General features: G+C 45.7%; 1 protein-coding gene across 3 annotated transcripts in view; it reads left to right on the forward strand.

Moving 5' to 3' along the window:
* The window catches only part of RAPH1 (Ras association (RalGDS/AF-6) and pleckstrin homology domains 1), a 177060-nt gene extending 158448 nt beyond the window's left edge, over nucleotides 1-18612 (forward strand). For all 3 annotated transcript variants that reach the window (XM_073646406.1, XM_073646405.1, XM_073646407.1), the window contains 4 exons: nucleotides 1966-2064; nucleotides 2580-2700; nucleotides 5011-5153; nucleotides 16327-18612. In XM_073646406.1, coding sequence (XP_073502507.1) covers nucleotides 1966-2064; nucleotides 2580-2700; nucleotides 5011-5153; nucleotides 16327-18288 — 2325 coding nt within the window. In that variant the 3' untranslated portion in view covers nucleotides 18289-18612. The remainder of the gene's footprint in view (nucleotides 1-1965; nucleotides 2065-2579; nucleotides 2701-5010; nucleotides 5154-16326) is intronic.
* Nucleotides 18613-18943: the final 331 nt, after the last annotated feature.

Here is an 18943-nt window from a genome sequence, read left to right on the forward strand (position 1 = left end):
TTTCTCGGGGGTTAACACTCCAAATATTTAATGGATTGTATATCTAGGGAGTAAAACCCCTTTTTCCCCTCTTGGGACTATGAGATTTGTTTATATCCATTGTGATGGTATTGTAAATGGAAATCCTGTAGTAGAGATGTCTGGCAGTTACGCTCTCATAGAGAACACAGGAGCGCCGGCCAGCTGAGCATTCCCGTGTATGGAAGAGGTGGAGGGGGGCTGCCGACTTATCAACCGAACCATTGCTTGACCCACAGCCACAGCCATGTGAAGTATGTGGACACTTTATATGTAGACCATGGGAGTGCACCTATAATATGTTCTCTGTCATGTGTGTGTGTATATATACATGTATGTGAGTGTATATGTATATGTGTATACTGTCTACTTAGGAAGCAACACTGATTGACAATCAATTTCACATGCTGTTGTGCAAATGGAATAGACAATAGATGGAAATTATAGGCAATTATCAAGACACCCTCAATAAAGGAGTGGTTCTGCAGGTGGGGACCACAGACCACATCTCAGTACCAATGCTTTCTGGCTGATGTTTTGGTCACTTTTGAATGTTGGTTGTGCTTTCACACTCGTGGTAGCATGTGGTGGACTCTACAACCCACAGAAGTTGCTCAGGTAGTGCAGCTCATCCAGGATGGCACATCAATGCGAGCTGTGGCAAGAATGTCTGCTGTGTCTGTTAGCGTAGTGTCCAGAGGCTGGAGGCGCTACCAGGAGACAGGCCAGTACACCAGGAGATGTGGAGGGGGCCGTAGGAGGGCAACAACCCAGCAGCAGGACCGCTACCTCCGCCTTTGTGCAAGGAGGAACAGGAGGAGCACTGCCAGAGCCCTGCAAAATGACCTCCAGCAGGCCACAAATGTGCATGTGTCTGCACAAACGGTTAGAAACCGACTCCATGAGGGTGATATGAGGGCCCGACGTCCACAGATGGGGGTTGTGCTCACAGCCCAACACCGTGCAGGGCGCTTGGCATTTGCCACAGAACACCATGATTGGCGCCCTGTGCTCTTCACAGATGAAAGCAGGTTCACACTGAGCACATGTGACAGACGTGACAGAGTCTGGAGATGCCATGGAGAGCGATCTGCTGCCTGCAACATCCTTCAGCATGACCGGTTTGGCAGTGGGTCAGTAATGGTTTGGGGTGGCATTTCTTTGGAGGGCCGTACAGCCCTCCATGTGCTCGCCAGAGGTAGCCTGACTGCCATTAGGTACCGAGATGAGATCCTCAGACCCTTTGTGAGACCATATGCTGGTGTGGTTGGCCCTGGGTTCCTCCTAATGCAGGACAATGCCAGACCTCATGTGGCTGGAGTGTGTCAGCAGTTCCTGCAAGATGAAGGCATTGAAGCTATGGACTGGCCCGCCCGTTCCCCAGACCTGAATCCCATTGAGCACATCTGGGACATCATGTCTCGCTCCATCCACCAATGTCACGTTGCACTACAGACTGTCCAGGAGTTGGCGGATGCTTTAGTCCAGGTCTGGGAGGAGATCCCACAGGAGACCATCCGCAACCTCATCAGGAGCATGCCCAGGCGTTGTAGGGAGGTCATACAGGCACGTGGAGGCCACACACAATACTGAGCCTCATTTTGACTTGTTTTAAGGACATTACATCAAAGTTGGATCAGCCTGTAGTGAGTTTTTCCACTTTCATTTTGGGGGTGACTCCAAATCCAGGCCTCCATTGGTTAATAAATTTGATTTCCATTGATGATTTTTGTGTGATTTTGTTGTCAGCACATTCAACTTTGTACAGAACAAAGTATTCAATGAGAATATTTCATTCATTCAAATCTAGGATGTGTTATTTGAGTGTTCCCTTTATTTTTTTATATATATATAATTACGTGTGTATTAAAATGTATATAATTGTATTCTTTTTTTTTACATTTACTGCTAACTGCTTTGCATTTTTATTCATTTTCCTTTTGACAGCATCCACAAATCCAGAAGAAGTCTCAGTATATCAAGTATCTGTGCTGTGACGATGTCCGAACATTACACCAGTGGGTTAATGGTATCCGTATAGCAAAGGTAATTCTTCCATGAGCCCAGGGGCTGAAGTATTCAGCACATTTCTCTTCATCTGAATACTGTTGCTTCATCTATGTAGCTACGGTGAGAGACGGTGAGGAGTTTTCTGATTGCATACTCACTCTGGATCATGTCACCTACATGATCTGAAGGAGACACATGTAAATGGACATCAAAGGAACCGGCAGAGGTCACAGAGCGGCCGTGGCATGTGGCTCCAGGCTAAAGACATGAGAATTTCGCTCTGTGATGGAGATTGATTCCTCACACCTTACCTTGAATTTCTGTGAACTTGTGCTCAGGTGACCTGTTGGAATAAGCCGTAACATTGACATCAAAGCTTGGCAGGATTCTCAGGTCCAGATATCTTTCCAGCGTTCTTCCTTGGGCAGCTAGGGCAAAAGTGCAAATATGTGTCCCATATACTACTGTGATTCATGTGACGTTACGGCTTTTGCATTATTCCTTCCATACTGTCGGCTTGTTATGTGCTGACCTTTTCCTTGTCATTGTAGTATGGGAAGCAGCTTTACACCAATTATCAGGAAGCCTTGAAGAGGACAGAAGCTGCTTATGACTGGACCTCGTTGTCCAGCTCCAGCATGAAATCTGGCTCCAGCTCTTCTAGTTTACCAGGTATAGCATAAACTTAGATTTTGGCTCACATTTTTGCCTTTAGCAGAATAATTGCGGTATATTTGTGTCTGAATGCACACATACCGTACAGACCAAAAGTTTGGACACACATTCTCATTTAAAGAGTTTTCTGTATTTTCATGACTATAAAAATTGTACATTCACACTGAAGGCATCAAAACTATGAATTAACATATGTGGAATTATATACTTAACAAAAAGTGTGAAACAACTGAAAATATGTCTTATATTCTAGGTTCTTCAAAGTAGCCACGTTTTGCTTTGATGACTGCTTTGCACACTCTTGGCGTTCTCTTGATGAGCTTCAAGAGGTAGTCACCGGAAATGGTTTTCACTTCACAGGTGTGCCCTATCAGGTTCAATAAGTGGGATTTCTTGCCTTATAAATGGGGTTGGGACCATCAGCTGTGTTGTGCCGAAGTCTGGTGGATACACAGCTGATAGTCCTACTGAATAGACTGTTAGCTGCTTTTTTCTTGCCATAATACAAATTCTAAGTAAAGAAAAACGAGTGGCCATCATTACTTTAAGAAATGAAGGTCAGTCAGTCCGAAAAATTGGGAAAACTTTGAAAGTGTCCCCACGTGCAGTTGCGAAAACCATCAAGCTCTACAAAGAAACTGGCTCACATAAGGACCGCCCCAGGAAAGGAAGACCGAGAGTCACCTCTGCTTCTGAGGATAAGTTTATCTGAGTCACCAGCCTCAGAAATCGCAGGTTAACAGCAGCTCAGATTAGAGACCAGGTCAATGCCACACACAGTTCTAGCAGCAGACACATCTCTACAACAACGGTTAAGAGGAGACTTTGTGCTGCAGGCCTTCATGGTAAAATAGCTGCTAGGAAACCACTGCTAAGGACAGGCAACAAGCAGAAGAGACTTGTTTTGGCTACAGAACCCAAGGAATGGACATTAGACCAGTGGAAATCTGTGCTTTGGTCTGATGAGTCCAAATTTGAGATCTTTGGTTCCAACCACCGTGTCTTTGTGCGACGCAGAAAAGGTGAACGGATGGACTCTACATGCCTGGTTCCCACCGTGAAGCATGGAGGAGGAGGTGTGATGGTGTGGGTGTGCTTTGCTGGTGACACTGTTGGGGATTTATTCAAAATTGAAGGCATACTGAACCAGCATGGCTACCACAGCATCTTGCAGCGGCATGCTATTCCATCCGGTTTGCGTTTAGTTGGACCATCATTTATTTTTCAACAGGACAATGACCCCAAACACACCTCCAGGCTGTGTAAGGGCTATTTGACCAAGAAGGAGAGTGATGGGGTGCTACGCCAGATGACCTGGCCTCCACAGTCACCAGACCTGAACCCAATCGAGATGGTTTGGGGTGAGCGGGACCGCAGAGTGAAGGCAAAAGGGCCAACAAGTGCTAAGCATCTCTGAGAACTCCTTCAAGATTGTTGAAAGACCATTTCCGGTGACTACCTCTTGAAGCTCATCAAGAGAATGCCAAGAGTGTGCAAAGCAGTCATCAAAGCAAAAGGTGGCTACTTTGAAGAACCTAGAATATAGGACACATTTTCAGTTGTTTCACACTTTTTTGTTAAGTATATAATTCCACATGTGTTAATTCATAGTTTTGATGCCTTCATTGTGAATGTACAATTTTCATAGTCATGAAAATACAGAAAAATCTTTAAATGAGAAGGTGTGTCCAAACTTTTGGTCTGTACTGTATGAAGCATGAAATCCTAGCGCCTATTGACGTCACCCTGTAAAATTCTAGATTTTATACCTATAAGTTGAATGCATTGGACCTATGCACAATATAGGGGGGGGGGGTTGTAAATGGGGGAGGGGAATTCACCGAGACTGGCTTTTTGGACACCAGTTTTGATCCAGAGTATGCTGGAGTAAGGTGCACCTACTAATGACTTTGTTGCATCTTTCATGGGCCGAAGAAAAATTCTAGAATGTGCTACTTTTGTGGTGTAAATTGGAGTGAATCTATGGGTCCATACCGGGCCATGCCTTTATAATAAGCTCCGCACTCCTTTCAGAAAGCTGTTGGGGCTGGCGTAAAAATGGCAAAATACAAAAAATTGCACAGTTACTTGCTGCCCAAACCCTTATGAATTTTCAATGTCAATTTCCTGTTGCAGAATAAATCTGCCCTGTGGTGTTGTGCTTTGCAATTTTTTATTTTTTGGCAGTAGACAAAGCCTTCATAGCTACCACCTTGCCTGCTGACCTTACATATACTGATCAATAAATGTGAATTTTATGCCATTAAGTTTTGTTAATTATCCTATTACCTATTTTTCCATATCCAGAATCTCAATCAAACCATTCAAATCAATCAGATAGCGGCCTCTCTGATTCCCTGGCCACCAGCCATGTGCGTTCCCAAAGCATTGTGAGCTCCATCTTCTCCGAAGCCTGGAAGAGAGGAACCCAGCTGGAGGAATCCAGCAAGGTAGCAACGCCTGCAAATAATGCCTGTTTAAGAAATTAGGGCATGAACGGCTCGGCTGCATGACTATCAGGCTGCTGGTTTCTTCATTTATGATTTCTGTGCCCCCGCACCTCATTTCCCATTCCATAATGTAGATTACTGTATATTGTCCTTCATTTCAACATAGATTATATGAAATCATCGCCATTTGTAATGTTGTCATCTGCTCGTTCCACTGGGCAAGTTTGTAGACCATTACTGGAACCTTTTGTAAAATTAAGTAAGTAATTGATTTCCAGTTGCTTCCCTAAATTGATCGTATGAAAATGATTTAATCTCATTGTAACATGGGAAATTCTATTGAATGGGGTGAGCATATACACGTTTGCATCATGTTGCTGTTCTGTCGCCTTGCATTTTGTTTCACTGCTCGTGTTTCTCCTGTTGCCTCATTGTCCCAGGTTCCAAATGTGAAGCCCACCACAGCTAAGGCCATCAAGCCCACAGCGATTTGTACGGGGCAGTATTAAGGTCAGGGGTCATACGAAAAAGCACATATTTAACCTGGATGTTGTTAACTGGAATTTTCCAGACTAACTTTCTAAAACAAAAAGACAATCCTTAATCCTTTCTTGAAAATATGAACCTTAACACAAGCATTCCCTGGCTTCTGGTTAACATTTTTTTTTTCATGGCCAAAATCTCGTTCTTAATGTTGCCAGATACGGTATGTTGTTGTCAGCATCCAGCCTATTTATGCTAAATGATGTGGATGTGCCACAAAAAGCCAAAGTTACTCAGGCAAAGATAACCTCAATGTCATTATTTGCTGATTACTAGCACATATGTCTGCAGTGATCAGCCCCACATGAGCCTGTAGACTGTATGAGCAGCTTCACGCAGAACTCCTGACTCTCCAGATCATCCCCTACATGAGCCTGCACACTGTATGAGCAGCTTCACACAGAACACCAGATCATCCCCTACATGAGCCTGCACACTGTATGTGCAGCTTCACACAGAACTCCAGACTCTCCAGATCATCCCCTACATGAGCCTGCACACTGTATGAGCAGCTTCACACAGAACTCCAGACTCTCCAGATCATCCCCTACATGAGCCTGCACACTGTATGTGCAGCTTCACACAGAACTCCAGACTCTCCAGATCATCCCCTACATGAGCCTGCACACTGTATGATCACATAGAACTCCAGACTCTCCAGATCATCCCCTACATGAGCCTGCACACTGTATGAGCAGCTTCACACAGAACTCCAGACTCTCCAGATCATCCCCTACATGAGCCTGCACACTGTATGATCACATAGAACTCCAGACTCTCCAGATCATCCCCTACATGAGCCTGCACACTGTATGAGCAGCTTCACACAGAACTCCAGACTCTCCAGATCATCCCCTACATGAGCCTGCACACTGTATGTGCAGCTTCACACAGAACTCCAGACTCTCCAGACCATCCCCTACATGAGCCTGCACACTGTATGTGCAGCTTCACACAGAACTCCAGACTCTCCAGACCATCCCCTACATGAGCCTGCACACTGTATGAGCTGCTTCACACAGAACTCTACTCTCCAGATCATCCCCTACATGAGCCTGCACACTGTATGAGCTGCTTCACACAGAACTCCAGACTCGCCAGATCAGCCCCTACATGAGCCTGCATACTGTATGAGCAGCTTCACACAGAACACCAGATCATCCCCTACATGAGCCTGCACACTGTATGTGCAGCTTCACACAGAACTCCAGACTCTCCAGATCATCCCCTACATGAGCCTGCACACTGTATGTGCAGCTTCACACAGAACTCCAGACTCACCAGATCATCCCCTACATGAGCCTGCACACTGTATGAGCAGCTTCACACAGAACTCCAGACTCTCCAGATCATCCCCTACATGAGCCTGCACACTGTATGTGCAGCTTCACACAGAACTCCAGACTCACCAGATCATCCCCTACATGAGCCTGCACACTGTATGAGCAGCTTCACACAGAACTCCAGACTCACCAGATCATCCCCTACATGAGCCCGCACACTGTATGTGCAGCTTCACACAGAACTCCAGACTCTCCAGATCATCCCCTACATGAGCCTGCACACTGTATGAGCAGCTTCACACACAACTCCAGACTCACCAGATCATCCCCTACATGAGCCTGCACACTGTATGAGCAGCTTCACACACAACTCCAGACTCACCAGATCATCCCCTACATGAGCCTGCACACTGTATGAGCAGCTTCACACACAACTCCAGACTCACCAGATCATCCCCTACATGAGCCTGCACACTGTATATGCAGCTTCACACAGAACTCCAGACTCTCCAGATCATCCCCTACATGAGCCTGCACACTGTATGTGCAGCTTCACACAGAACTCCAGACTCTCCAGATCATCCCCTACATGAGCCTGCACACTGTATGTGCAGCTTCACACAGAACTCCAGACTCTCCAGATCATCCCCTACATGAGCCTGCACACTGTATGAGCAGCTTCACACAGAACTCCAGACTCTCCAGATCATCCCCTACATGAGCCTGCACACTGTATGAGCAGCTTCACACAGAACTCCAGACTCGCCAGATCAGCCCCTACATGAGCCTGCATACTGTATGAGCAGCTTCACACAGAACACCAGATCATCCCCTACATGAGCCTGCACACTGTATGTGCAGCTTCACACAGAACTCCAGACTCACCAGATCATCCCCTACATGAGCCTGCACACTGTAATGTGCAGCTTCACACAGAACTCCAGACTCACCAGATCATCCCCTACATGAGCCTGCACACTGTATGAGCTGCTTCACACAGAACTCGACTCTCCAGATCATCCCCTACATGAGCCTGCACACTGTATGTGCAGCTTCACACAGAACTCCAGACTCGCCAGATCAGCCCCTACATGAGCCTGCACACTGTATGAGCTGCTTCACACAGAACTCCAGACTCACCAGATCATCCCCTACATGAGCCTGCACACTGTATGAGCTGCTTCACACAGAACTCGACTCTCCAGATCATCCCCTACATGAGCCTGCACACTGTATGAGCAGCTTCACACAGAACTCCAGACTCGCCAGATCAGCCCCTACATGAGCCTGCACACTGTATGAGCATCTTCACGCAGAACTCCCAGACTCTCCAGATCAACCCTACATAAGCCTGCACACTGTATGAGCAGCTTCACACAGAACTCCAGACTCACCAGATCATCCCCTACATGAGCCTGCACACTGTATGAGCATCTTCACGCAGAACTCCCAGACTCGCCAGATCAACCCCTACATGAGCCTGCACACTGTATGAGCATCTTCACGCAGAACTCCAGACTCTCCAGACCATCCCCTACATGAGCCTGCACACTGTATGTGCAGCTTCACACAGAACTCCAGACTCACCAGATCATCCCCTACATGAGCCTGCACACTGTATGAGCATCTTCACGCAGAACTCCCAGACTCGCCAGATCAACCCCTACATGAGCCTGCACAATATATGAGCAGCTTCACACAGAACTCCAGACTCTCCAGATCAGCCCCTACATGAGCCTGCACACTGTATGAGCAGCTTCACACAGAACTCCAGACTCTCCAGATCAACCCCTACATGAGCCTGCACACTGTATGAGCTGCTTCACACAGAACTCCAGACTCTCCAGATCATCCCCTACATGAGCCTGCACACTGTATGAGCAGCTTCACACAGAACTGCAGACTCACCAGATCATCCCCTACATGAGCCTGCACACTGTATGAGCAGCTTCACACAGAACTCCAGACTTTCCAGATCAGCCCCTACATGAGCCTGCACACTGTATGAGCAGCTTCACACAGAACTCCAGACTCTCCAGATCAACCCCTACATGAGCCTGCACACTGTATGTGCAGCTTCACACAGAACTCCAGACTCTCCAGATCATCCCCTACATGAGCCTGCACACTGTATGAGCAGCTTCACACAGAACTGCAGACTCACCAGATCATCCCCTACATGAGCCTGCACACTGTATGAGCAGCTTCACACAGAACTCCAGACTCGCCAGATCAGCCCCTACATGAGCCTGCATACTGTATGAGCAGCTTCACACAGAACACCAGATCATCCCCTACATGAGCCTGCACACTGTATGTGCAGCTTCACACAGAACTCCAGACTCACCAGATCATCCCCTACATGAGCCTGCACACTGTAATGTGCAGCTTCACACAGAACTCCAGACTCACCAGATCATCCCCTACATGAGCCTGCACACTGTATGAGCTGCTTCACACAGAACTCGACTCTCCAGATCATCCCCTACATGAGCCTGCACACTGTATGTGCAGCTTCACACAGAACTCCAGACTCGCCAGATCAGCCCCTACATGAGCCTGCACACTGTATGAGCTGCTTCACACAGAACTCCAGACTCACCAGATCATCCCCTACATGAGCCTGCACACTGTATGAGCTGCTTCACACAGAACTCGACTCTCCAGATCATCCCCTACATGAGCCTGCACACTGTATGAGCAGCTTCACACAGAACTCCAGACTCGCCAGATCAGCCCCTACATGAGCCTGCACACTGTATGAGCATCTTCACGCAGAACTCCCAGACTCTCCAGATCAACCCTACATAAGCCTGCACACTGTATGAGCAGCTTCACACAGAACTCCAGACTCACCAGATCATCCCCTACATGAGCCTGCACACTGTATGAGCATCTTCACGCAGAACTCCCAGACTCGCCAGATCAACCCCTACATGAGCCTGCACACTGTATGAGCATCTTCACGCAGAACTCCAGACTCTCCAGACCATCCCCTACATGAGCCTGCACACTGTATGTGCAGCTTCACACAGAACTCCAGACTCACCAGATCATCCCCTACATGAGCCTGCACACTGTATGAGCATCTTCACGCAGAACTCCCAGACTCGCCAGATCAACCCCTACATGAGCCTGCACAATATATGAGCAGCTTCACACAGAACTCCAGACTCTCCAGATCAGCCCCTACATGAGCCTGCACACTGTATGAGCAGCTTCACACAGAACTCCAGACTCTCCAGATCAACCCCTACATGAGCCTGCACACTGTATGAGCTGCTTCACACAGAACTCCAGACTCTCCAGATCATCCCCTACATGAGCCTGCACACTGTATGAGCAGCTTCACACAGAACTGCAGACTCACCAGATCATCCCCTACATGAGCCTGCACACTGTATGAGCAGCTTCACACAGAACTCCAGACTTTCCAGATCAGCCCCTACATGAGCCTGCACACTGTATGAGCAGCTTCACACAGAACTCCAGACTCTCCAGATCAACCCCTACATGAGCCTGCACACTGTATGTGCAGCTTCACACAGAACTCCAGACTCTCCAGATCATCCCCTACATGAGCCTGCACACTGTATGAGCAGCTTCACACAGAACTGCAGACTCACCAGATCATCCCCTACATGAGCCTGCACACTGTATGAGCAGCTTCACACAGAACTCCAGACTCTCCAGACCATCCCCTACATGAGCCTGCACACTGTATGAGCTGCTTCACACAGAACTCCAGACTCACCAGATCATCCCCTACATGAGCCTGCACACTGTATGAGCATCTTCACGCAGAACTCCCAGACTCTCCAGATCAGCCCCTACATGAGCCTGCACACTGTATGAGCATCTTCACGCAGAACTCCCAGACTCTCCAGATCAGCCCCTACATGAGCCTGCACACTGTATGTGCAGCTTCACACAGAACTCCAGACTCTCCAGATCAGCCCCTACATGAGCCTGCGCACTGTATGAGCAGCTTCACACAGAACTCCAGACTCTCCAGATCAACCCCTACATGAGCCTGCACACTGTATGTGCAGCTTCACACAGAACTCCAGACTCTCCAGATCAGCCCCTACATGAGCCTGCACACTGTATGAGCAGCTTCACACAGAACTCCAGACTCACCAGATCATCCCCTACATGAGCCTGCACACTGTATGAGCAGCTTCACACAGAACTCCAGACTCTCCAGATCAGCCCCTACATGAGCCTGCACACTGTATGAGCAGCTTCACACAGAACTCCAGACTCACCAGATCATCCCCTACATGAGCCTGCACACTGTATGAGCAGCTTCACACAGAACTCCAGACTCTCCAGATCATCCCCTACATGAGCCTGCACACTGTATGTGCAGCTTCACACAGAACTCCAGACTCGCCAGATCAGCCCCTACATGAGCCTGCACACTGTATGAGCAGCTTCACACAGAACTCCAGACTCGCCAGATCAGCCCCTACATGAGCCTGCACACTGTATGTGCAGCTTCACACAGAACTCCAGACTCTCCAGATCAGCCCCCTACATGAGCCTGCACACTGTATGAGCAGCTTCACACAGAACTCCAGACTCACCAGATCATCCCCTACATGAGCCTGCACACTGTATGAGCAGCTTCACACAGAACTCCAGACTCGCCAGATCAGCCCCTACATGAGCCTGCACACTGTATGAGCAGCTTCACACAGAACTCCAGACTCTCCAGATCATCCCCTACATGAGCCTGCACACTGTATGAGCATCTTCACGCAGAACTCCAGACTCACCAGATCATCCCCTACATGAGCCTGCATACTGTATGAGCAGCTTCACACAGAACACCAGATCATCCCCTACATGAGCCTGCACACTGTATGAGCATCTTCACGCAGAACTCCAGACTCACCAGATCATCCTCTACATGAGCCTGCACAATATATGAGCAGCTTCACACAGAACTCCAGACTCGCCAGATCAGCCCCTACATGAGCCTGCACACTGTATGAGCAGCTTCACACAGAACTCCAGACTCGCCAGATCAGCCCCTACATGAGCCTGCACACTGTATGAGCAGCTTCACACAGAACTCCAGACTCTCCAGATCATCCCCTACATGAGCCTGCACACTGTATGAGCATCTTCACGCAGAACTCCAGACTCACCAGATCATCCCCTACATGAGCCTGCATACTGTATGAGCAGCTTCACACAGAACACCAGATCATCCCCTACATGAGCCTGCACACTGTATGAGCATCTTCACGCAGAACTCCAGACTCACCAGATCATCCTCTACATGAGCCTGCACAATATATGAGCAGCTTCACACAGAACTCCAGACTCACCAGATCAGCCCCTACATGAGCCTGCACACTGTATGAGCAGCTTCACACAGAACTCCAGACTCTCCAGATCATCCCCTACATGAGCCTGCACACTGTATGAGCATCTTCACGCAGAACTCCAGACTCACCAGATCATCCCCTACATGAGCCTGCACACTGTATGAGCATCTTCACGCAGAACTGTAGACTCTCCAGATCAGACCCTGCCACAATTAGACAAAACTAGAACACTGGCATCAAAGAATAAATAGCAAGGAAGCATCACAATGGCTGCACTATCATTTTGTAGTTGAAATAATATTTTCAATTGGTTGTATAAAATGATAGAAGTAGTGTCTGCTTTGTTAAAGGAATTTTGTCAACACAAAATGACTGCTCAAACGGAGCACAGGTGCTCGTTGCACCTTTTTGTTCTTCGTCTATCTCTACTCTTCTTTTGCTCCTGTAAAAACAGAGCTGTCAACCAGTTGGGAAAAGTACAAAATATGTAGGTGGGAAGCTGTACTGAACAGTTTGGCTACATCAAAGGTGCATCGATTGCCTGTGCTTGGTTTGAATAGTCATTTTGTACTGACCACACTCCTATTAAAGGAGTCTGTCACCTCCAGAATGCTAATTAAACCACTTCTACAAGTATGTGGGGGACTTAGCCCTATAAAATACCTGTAGTATAGCTTTTAATGCTTTAGTTGGCATAAAAAAAACTTATTTTGTATACAGGTGAGAGCTCTTCGGTGCGCCGTTGGCGTGGCCAAAGAGCTCAGTGCACTATTACGCACCCTCAATTTGCACTGTATGCCTGTGTGAGTGGTTTAGTTACCATTTTAGGGGTGACAGATTCCTTTTAATACATCCAGTTTTAACTCTTCCTCCACAGAGGGGATGACTTTAGGGGGATAATCTTATACATGTGCCCCTGCTGTGTACTGTGTAATGGCTGTGTGTGACCATGCAGGAACATGGTCTGATCATGCCACAGCTCCTGGGCAGGGGAGAGGATACAGACATTACAGCAGGGGATCACAGATGATTCTTTTTGTGAGGTAAAACATTTCCCTGTCTGTTTAAAAACTTGTTTTACCTCACAGAAAGAATCTGTTGTGATCCTGTACTGTAATGTCTGTATAGTCTTGCTTCCTCCCTGCCCAGGAGATGTGGTTTATCCGACCATCTTCCTTCACGGTCAGACACCGCCATTATACAGGGGCACATTTATAAGATTATCTCGGCACAGGAACATTTTTTTTAAACACATCCAATTGTAAAATCTACTTTTATTCTAAGATCTATTAATTAAAATGTACTTTGTTCTTGGGACCACCCCTTTAATTAGTAACTGGGAGCAATGAGTAGGCTTCCCCTTAGGGTCCGCTAAGCATCAATATTTGTTCTTCGGGAGCCTATATAATATTGCACTGCAAACATTGATTAGAAACTAGTCTGCAATGTGGGGTTTCTGTAGAACATGTCCTGCACTGACCGCCCTCCTGTTTGGCCCTAGAGCTGCTCACACAATCTATTCATCACATGGCACGCAAGGGTCATTTCAGAAACCAGGCACATAACCACATATTGTCTGATGTATGTGGAAGTGCAATCCATCGAGTACATGAGGATTAAAATGGCTTAAAATAATACTAATAGACAGAGAGAGTTCATACTGGGACCCAGAGGACTACTTTTTTTTTTTCTTTTCAACTGGCTGCAAAGGGAAGGCCAGGGATAATCGGTTATGTTCTGCTTAACTTGCCTCTTCGCACCATCCTCCTTTGTCTCCCTTTACAATTTTGGCTCTGTTCACACCCAGCAGCTGTTTTTATTTATTTTTCTCCTATTTTTTATTTATTTTTTTTTACATCATTGTTTTGTGACCAAAATCCTCGTAGAGATGTTATATTGGATTCCATTTATTTATTTAAATGGGATTTTTTTTTATAAAAAAATAGTTGTGATGATGGACAGGATGAGTTGCATACATCCCATCTAGCACAACGGAAGAAAATTTTCCCATTGACCCTCAATGTAATTGAAATAGGCAAAAAAAACACTGACAATGCATTTTTTTGTCGGTGCATAAAAATTATAAAAAATGAACGTAATACAAATTTCCATCACCTTATTTCTGTTCATTAAAATGAAGATAAACTCCTAAAAAGCCTATTCTTTAATGTGAACATAGCCTTACTTGTAATGCTGTCTTTGCCCTGCAGTTGTTTCATATAATCAGTTATTGATGTATATTAATTTTCCTTTTTAATTATTTGTTCTTTATTTGCTTTTATAATTCTACACTGAATAACTGTTCACATTTTTTTATCTTTCAGTATTGGAAATAGTAATTGTTTTAATGTAAGATCTGCACATTGTAAATCCCTAAAGCATTAGAGGAGCTTTCCAGGATTTTTTTTACTTGCCCAACAGCAGGCAGTGTAGTCACATAAAAAAATAATAATATTGTTGTTTTAATAGTCCCTGCCATTTCTACAGCTAATCATGTGGTGTACCACTGCAGCCAATCACTGGCCATAGCAGTCACTTGCCATGCATACCAGAATCAGTGCTGAAGCCAGTAATTGGTTAACAATATAGGTAATGTTATTGCTGTATAGGACCATCGGGACCACAAAGAGGCAATGCTGGAATAGTGGTGGATTTGAAATATGATTTATGGCTATTGTATTACTTTACCACATTGTTTGCCATTGGACACATTTCATTAAATCCCAGTAAACCACTTTATAATGGAACTGTACTTTGAACAAACTCCGTAGAAAACAATTATGCAGGCAAATAAAAGAAACATTGTAATATATCTCATCAGGGAACTCTGCTTATTTCCCCACCGATGAGCCATTTCTTCCCACGCCTTCTGAAATTATCATCCATTCTGAAGAAAAACAGCACAAATCGTTATTGCTCAGACAAGGGGATTACCAGCTCACTGTACTGTGACACAGCCCATTATATTCTATGGAGGGGAAGAGGAATCAGGAGCCGAGGGAGACAAGATCTTGCTGAGCTTCAAAACAGGTCTTTTACCTCACCCCAGGGCTAGATTCACATCCAGACAGTTTAGTATTGCTGTATAATGTCCTCCATGCTTCTGCTGCTGCCTCTGTGTGCTATAAAAAATGAATGAAGAGCAAGAATCTAGTTTCTTCCTACCAGCTCAGAGTGGATTGCAAATTAGGGGAGAGAGCGCCCAGAAATACAACAGAGCTCAGCTTGGTTGATTGAAATTACTGTCTGATGTGAAGTAAAACACTTGTTACAGAACTGTGCACAATGTTTTTTTTCTGTCTGCCTCTTCCTATTTCCTCTCCTTGCTCCTCACTCCTCCTCATCCCTCCCCTCTCCAAAGCCTATAATGGGTTGTGTCACATGATCTGCTTTTTCACATTGCCTGGTGAGTTCAGGAGGCGGTGAAGGGGAAGAAGTCTCTATAAGTGGTGAAGGAAGCTGGTTTCTCTGATGAGATGAATTTATACAATGTTTGATGGAAGTACAATTTAATTTTAAGGGTTGCAGAATTTTTTTGCTTTTGTTTCATTGCATTCCAAAAGCCTATTTTTTTATTTTCCTGTCTATGTAGCCATGGGACACGTTACATTTTTTGATTGAGCTATTTTGGGTACATGTGGATAGTTAATTGATAATTAAGTGATTGCCTGTCAGTTCATCAGACTGTGCCTTTGGGTCTGGCGGGCCTGGCTATCTGCCAGTGAGTTTCTTCTGAGCCAGTGGAATCACAATGATGTACATTTACAGCAGTCTGATCATATGTCACAAATAACATATTTGTACACCAATAAAGGATTAAAGATAGTGCTTGGTGCAATGTATAGGCAGGTCTAAATACACATTTATACAGAATGTACCTGTGTTCAGAAGTTTGTTTTTCTACCTCTTATGTATTTTCTTTCCAACTTTTAACCCAATGCTATTTTATGGTACAGTTTCTACAACTGTTGTATTTTATTAAATTCATGTATTTTTTTTCTGTTTTAGGCTCGCATTGAAACCCTAACACGACCCTTAACTTCGTTGACCCCCCATACACAGGTCCAGATAAGAGCTGTCTCTCCACATGCATTATCTCAACCCTTACCGTTTGCAGCACCACCACCTCCTCCTCCACCGCCACCTCCACCACCACCCCCTCCACCTCCTCCACCACTTCCCACTCAATCCAAATCTACCCCAATATTGTTTGCAAAGTACAGTACTATCACAAGATTACAAAATGCTTCCCAATATCCAGGGCCTCATTTCAAGGCACCATCAGCTACCCAAGCAAGTCAGCATATTGCACTAAGTACAAAACCTCAAATGGTTGTCACTCCAAATGGAGCAATTCCTCCACCCCCTCCTCCACCCCCTCCACCACCACCACCACCTCCTGGTTCTGCTATGGCGATGCTAAAACCTAACCCTTGTGTACCATCTACACCTCAGTTTACACCACCACCACCTCTAAAGATTAACCAAGTCCCACAGAATAACACCATTCAGACTGCTCAGCCTCCTCCGCCCCCACCATTACCACCACCACCTCCTCCACCACCTTCATTCCAAGCCCCTGTTAAACAGTTTCTGCCTGTAAGTAAAATTACAGCCCCTGTTGTTAATACACCAACAGCTGTAGCCACGGGACCACCAACAGCACCCAAAAAGCAGTTACATTTTACACCTTCCCAAACTACACAATCTTCAATAACTACATCAGCCCCAACTGGTCCTATGCCACCTCCAACATTACCAAAACAACAAAGCTTTTCCACTAAGCCTCCTTCCTCCCCACAGTCAGCCATGCCCTCTGTTAAGCAAATAGTCAGTCAGTTTCCACCACCTCCTCCATCAGATACTGCTAAACCAGCAACGCCAAGTGCTGTTCCTCAGTCTCCGCCAGCTGTAAAGGCAAAACCAAAGTGGCAACCATTTTCTGTTCCTTCACCAGAATTTCCCCCTCCTCCTCCTGAAAGTAGCTTAGCATTACTTCCTCCACCACCCCCACCACCTCCACCCCCTCCGTCATCATCCCCTGTTCCACCATCTTCCCCAACACCAGACAAAACTGGTTCCCCTGGTAAGAAAACAAGCAAGACATCAAGTCCTGGAGGAAAAAAACCTCCACCAACACCACAACGAAATTCTAGTATTAAGTCCAATAGTTCTGCTGAGTATCACGAATCCAAGAAGACATCTGTGGACAGCCTTGTTTGTAAATTTTCAGAGTCTCCCGGATCTCCTTCTAAAGAGTCACTACCCCCACCAGCAGCTCCACCAAAACCAGTTAAACTTAACCTTTCAGGTGTTAACTTACCGATGGTTTTTCAACAAGGAAATCTCTCTGCCCAAATGATACCTACAGCAAAAGAACCTACAACAGAGTTTCCGTCTCCTCCTTCTGATTCTGAATCTGAATTTCCACCTCCACCAGCAGATCTTGAGCTTCTACCACCTCCACCTCCACCTGTAGATGCCCCACCAATGTTGTTCTCTGGAAATACCTCACCAAAAGTAGCAGTAGTAAATCCACAGCCCCAGACATGGTCCAAATCATCTGTAAAGAAGGCTCCACCTCCAACTAGGCCAAAACGCAATGATAGCATGAGGTTAATGCAAGCTGAAATGACAGAACCTGCCCCCGTAAGTCCTCAAGCCCCAACTTCACCCAAGCCTGGCCTTAGTGTACAGCCTGGATTCCTTGCTGACCTAAACAAGACTCTACAGCGAAAATCTATTACTCGGCATAGTTCTCTGTCCTCGGCCCGTTTATCAAGGCCTGAACCCACTGCTACAATGGATGATATGGTACTGCCTCCTCCACCACCAGAACTTTTAGGTGAACATCAAAAAGGTAATTGCTATGGAGGCAGCCATTTATCAGGCTATGCAACATTACGAAGGGGACCACCTCCAGCCCCACCTAAAAGAGACCAGAATACCAAACTTTCTAGAGACTGGTAACCTACTTAATAAACTTTTTTTTGGGGACTTGTTGCACACCCGCCTGACTAATGTACTACTACTTAAACTTCTTGTATCATAATATCCAATCAAGCAATGCAGTTTCCGGATAAGGGTCATTGTGCACTTTGTTGAACAGAAACAGAATCTGGTGATTCATGACTATTCCCAGTATCGACAGGACCAAATCCCTATTCATATTCTACATATAATGAAATCTTTTGTAGTGTATGTTGGTGTGCAGTGTGTTTCTGCATGTGTTCCTACAATAGGCATATAATTATGTAAGTAATATAGCATCTGTAAAATAAAAGATAACAAGAATGTTTTATTTCAATATGTCTGTTTCTAGTCAACTGCAAAGAATAGTATACGATCATCAAACATGATATTGGTGTAAAAGATTTGCCTCGAGAAAGACTTGGCGCTATTATTTCATGAGTTTGTAATATGGTTCCGCCAAAGTGGCCAGTAAGTACCGAAAGTCATAAACTGAGTTCTGCCTTAATTGCAAATGGGTGCTATTGTCATGTGTGTTACCTTTTGTATCCTGCTCCTGATAGTTCCTAGGTTACAGTATAGCGTTGCATTTACAGTTTTTCCAAATTAGGAAAAAAAACAAAATCTTTATTTTCATCTATAGAGATTTGGGGGA

Source organism: Phyllobates terribilis, unplaced genomic scaffold (genome assembly GCF_046119375.1).
Source record: "Phyllobates terribilis strain yellow unplaced genomic scaffold, ASM4611937v1 Scaffold_9__5_contigs__length_417890890, whole genome shotgun sequence".
NCBI lineage: Eukaryota > Metazoa > Chordata > Amphibia > Anura > Dendrobatidae > Phyllobates > Phyllobates terribilis.